General features: G+C 33.5%; 1 protein-coding gene across 1 annotated transcript in view; it reads right to left on the bottom strand.

The window, feature by feature from the left end:
• Positions 1-3,257, bottom strand: part of LOC117948298 (chloride transport protein 6-like) — a 14,202-nt gene that overhangs the window by 9,711 nt on the left and 1,234 nt on the right. Inside the window, exons 2-3 of the mRNA XM_034877885.1 lie at positions 2,207-2,266; positions 114-179 (exon numbers count right to left, since the gene is read on the bottom strand). Of these exons, the coding sequence (XP_034733776.1) occupies positions 114-179; positions 2,207-2,266 (126 nt within the window). The remainder of the gene's footprint in view (positions 1-113; positions 180-2,206; positions 2,267-3,257) is intronic.

Here is a 3,257-nt window from a genome sequence, read left to right as displayed (position 1 = left end):
TCAACTTTTACTCAATACTATTTCAAAAACACTTCCATTTGTTTTACAATGCTATAAAATGGAATAAGACGCCCCAAACTTAGTAAAAGACACATGTGAACGTGTGGGCTCACCTTGCTGTCCATCCCCTCCAGGACCTCCATGTAGGGTTCACTGATGCAGCGGTCGTAGTCCAGGCTCTGGTTCACATTAAAAACAACAAGGACTGTGTAAGTATTGCCTGGGTCCAGGGTACAAAACGTTTCCGCAAAATATTCCAACTTTTCTCAACGTTTTTCAAAAATATTTCAAAATATTCAGACTTCTCAACAATTTCTAACTTTTTCTCAAAACATTCCAACTTTTTGTTTTTAATTTTCAGACTTTTTTTTTCTCAAAATATCCCAATGTTCCCCCCAAAAATATTCCAACTTTCTCTCAAAATTTTCTGACTTGTTTTCTCAAAATATTTCAACTTTTTTCAAAATATTCCGACTTCAACATTTTCTGACTCTTTTTTGTGATTTTCTGACTTTTTTTTTTTCAAAATATCCCGATTTCCCCCCCAAAATATTCCAACTTTTTCTCAAAATTTTTCGACTTTTTTCAAAATATTCAATTTTTTTCTCCAAATACTCCGACTTCTCAACATTTTCTGACTTTTCTCAAAACATTACAACTTTTTTTTTTTTTTTTCAGACTTTTTTTTCTTAAAATATCCCAATGTTCCCCCAAAAATATTCCAACTTTTTCTCAAAATTTTTCGACTTGTTTTCTCAAAATAGTCCAACTTTTCTCAACATTTTTCAAAAATATTTCAAAATATTCTGACTTCTCAACAATTTCTAACTTTTTCTCAAAACATTCCAACTTTTTGTTTTTAATTTTCAGACTTTTTTTTTCTCAAAATATCCCAATGTTCCCCCCAAAAATATTCCAACTTTTTCTCAAAATTTTCTGACTTGTTTTCTCAAAATATTTCAACTTTTTTCAAAATATTCCAAATTGTTTTCAAAATATTCCGACTTCAACATTTTCTGACTTTTTTTTGTGATTTTCAGACTTTTTTTCTTAAAATATCCCAATGTTCCCCCCAAAATATTCCAACTTTTTCTAAAAAAAATTCCGACTTGTTTTCTCAAAATATTTCAACTTTTCTCAACATTTTTTGACTTTTTTCAAATTATTCCAATTTTTTTTTGGTGTAATTTCAGACTTTTTTTTCAAAATATCCCAAATTTTCCCCCAAAATATGCCAAGTTTTTCTCAAAATTTTCTGACTTTTTTCTCTCAAAATATTCAGATTTCTTTCAAAATATTTAAACTGTTTCTCAAAATATTTTAACTTTTTTTATAAATCTATTTTTTTAATATCGGCCGATATTGGGCATTTCCAGAACTATCGGTATCAGCATTTATAAGGGCCTATAAAAGTTTTTTTGTTAATATTAATTTATTAGAATTATTCATAAAATGAATTGGAGTTGGAATATTAGTCGGAAAAATATTGAAAACAATGGGATTATTTTGAGAAAAAAAGTGTGAACATTTTTAGAAAAATGTTAAGAAAAAGTTGGAATATTTTTGAAAAGAAATGGGAATATTTTAAGAAAAAGTCGGAAAAATATTGAGAAATACTTAGAATATTTTGAAAAAGAAAGTTGGAAAAATATTGAAAAAAATGGGATTCTTTTGAGAAAAAAAGTCTGAATATTTTGAGAAAAATGTTGAGGAAAAAGTTGGAATATTTTGAAAAAAAATGGGAATATTTTGAGAAAAAGTCAGAAAAATATTGAAAAGAAGTTGGATTGTTTTGAGAAAAAAAAAATCGGAATAGTTAAAGAAAAATTTCAGAAAAAGTTGAGAAAAAGTCTGAATATTTTTAGCCATACACAAGATGAATATACTATTCGTGACCTTAAGCTTTCGACAAGCTTGATCCCTTTGCAATGTTTTGGTTTTGGTAAAGAACTCACGAACGTTGTTTCTTATCATTCGATGGCACTGCGGAGACAGAGCTCGTATTGACGAAGAAAGACTTTCATTGACTTTCATTGACTTTCATTGACTTCCATTGACTTTCATTGACTTTCATTGACTTCCATTGACTTCCATTGACTTTCATTGACTTTCATTGACATCCATTGGCTCTCCCCCTGTGCCGAGGGCAGCATGAAGCCATCAACACAACTCAAGAGCTCTCTCTCCTTATTCCCAGGTTTCTCACCTCGTAGTCTTTCCTGGGTAGAATCTCATCTTCTTCAACTTGGATTTCCCCGAGGATCGCCTTGAGGAAAAAGAAGAAGACATTAAAAATACAACAGTCCACGTACTATAGGGACACATCCGGCACGGCAGAGGCACATTACTACAAATTAAGCCAGCAACTGCCAACTAATTTAGAAAATAGAGACTTTTGGGGAAATCTAGCTCCCACTGGGACAGTTTACACAGTTATAGAGCTGCAACATTTAATCGATCAGTTGTTAACTCTGAACTTATTCGGCAACTATTTTGAGTGATTTTTTATGAATAAAAGAAGCTAAAACGTCTCCGTCAGCTTGTTAAATGTAAATATCTTCTAGTTTCTTCTCTCCTCTGTGACAGTGAAACTGAATGTCTTTGAGTTGTGGACAAAACGAGACATTTGAGGACGTCATCTTGGGCTTTTTGGGAAACAATGCTCCACATTTTCCTCCATTTTCTGATTTCTTAGAGACCAAACCACTGGATAATTGCTTTGCTTAATATTGTGTGGATTATATTCATCACTGCGGGTGTTGTGTTTAGTTTGGTGAGTAAATGTTGCAGAAGAAGAGATAACACCACGCAAAGGAGTAGTCTGTAGTTTTTGTAATTAACGATGTGCTCCTTGTGACCTTGTGATGTATCTACAAAACCAGACTCCTGACACACACACACACACACACACACACACACACACACAAAGACATAGAGAGACACACACACAGAGACACACAAAGAGACAGAAACACACACACAAACACACACACACACACACACACAGAAACAGAGACATAGAGATACACACCCACAGAGACACAGACACACACACACAGACAGACAGAGACAGACACACACACATAGAGACACACACACAGAGACACAGAGACACACACACACACACACATAGAGACACACACACAGAGACAGAGACAGAGACACACACACAGAGACAGAGACACACACACACACACACATAGAAACACACAGAGACACACACACACACACACACATACATAGAGACACACACACAA

This window comes from Etheostoma cragini, chromosome 7 (genome assembly GCF_013103735.1).
Source record: "Etheostoma cragini isolate CJK2018 chromosome 7, CSU_Ecrag_1.0, whole genome shotgun sequence".
Taxonomy (NCBI): Eukaryota; Metazoa; Chordata; class Actinopteri; order Perciformes; family Percidae; genus Etheostoma; species Etheostoma cragini.
The sequence above is the reverse complement of the archived record's forward strand: the minus strand, read 5'-3'. Positions and strand labels throughout refer to the sequence as shown.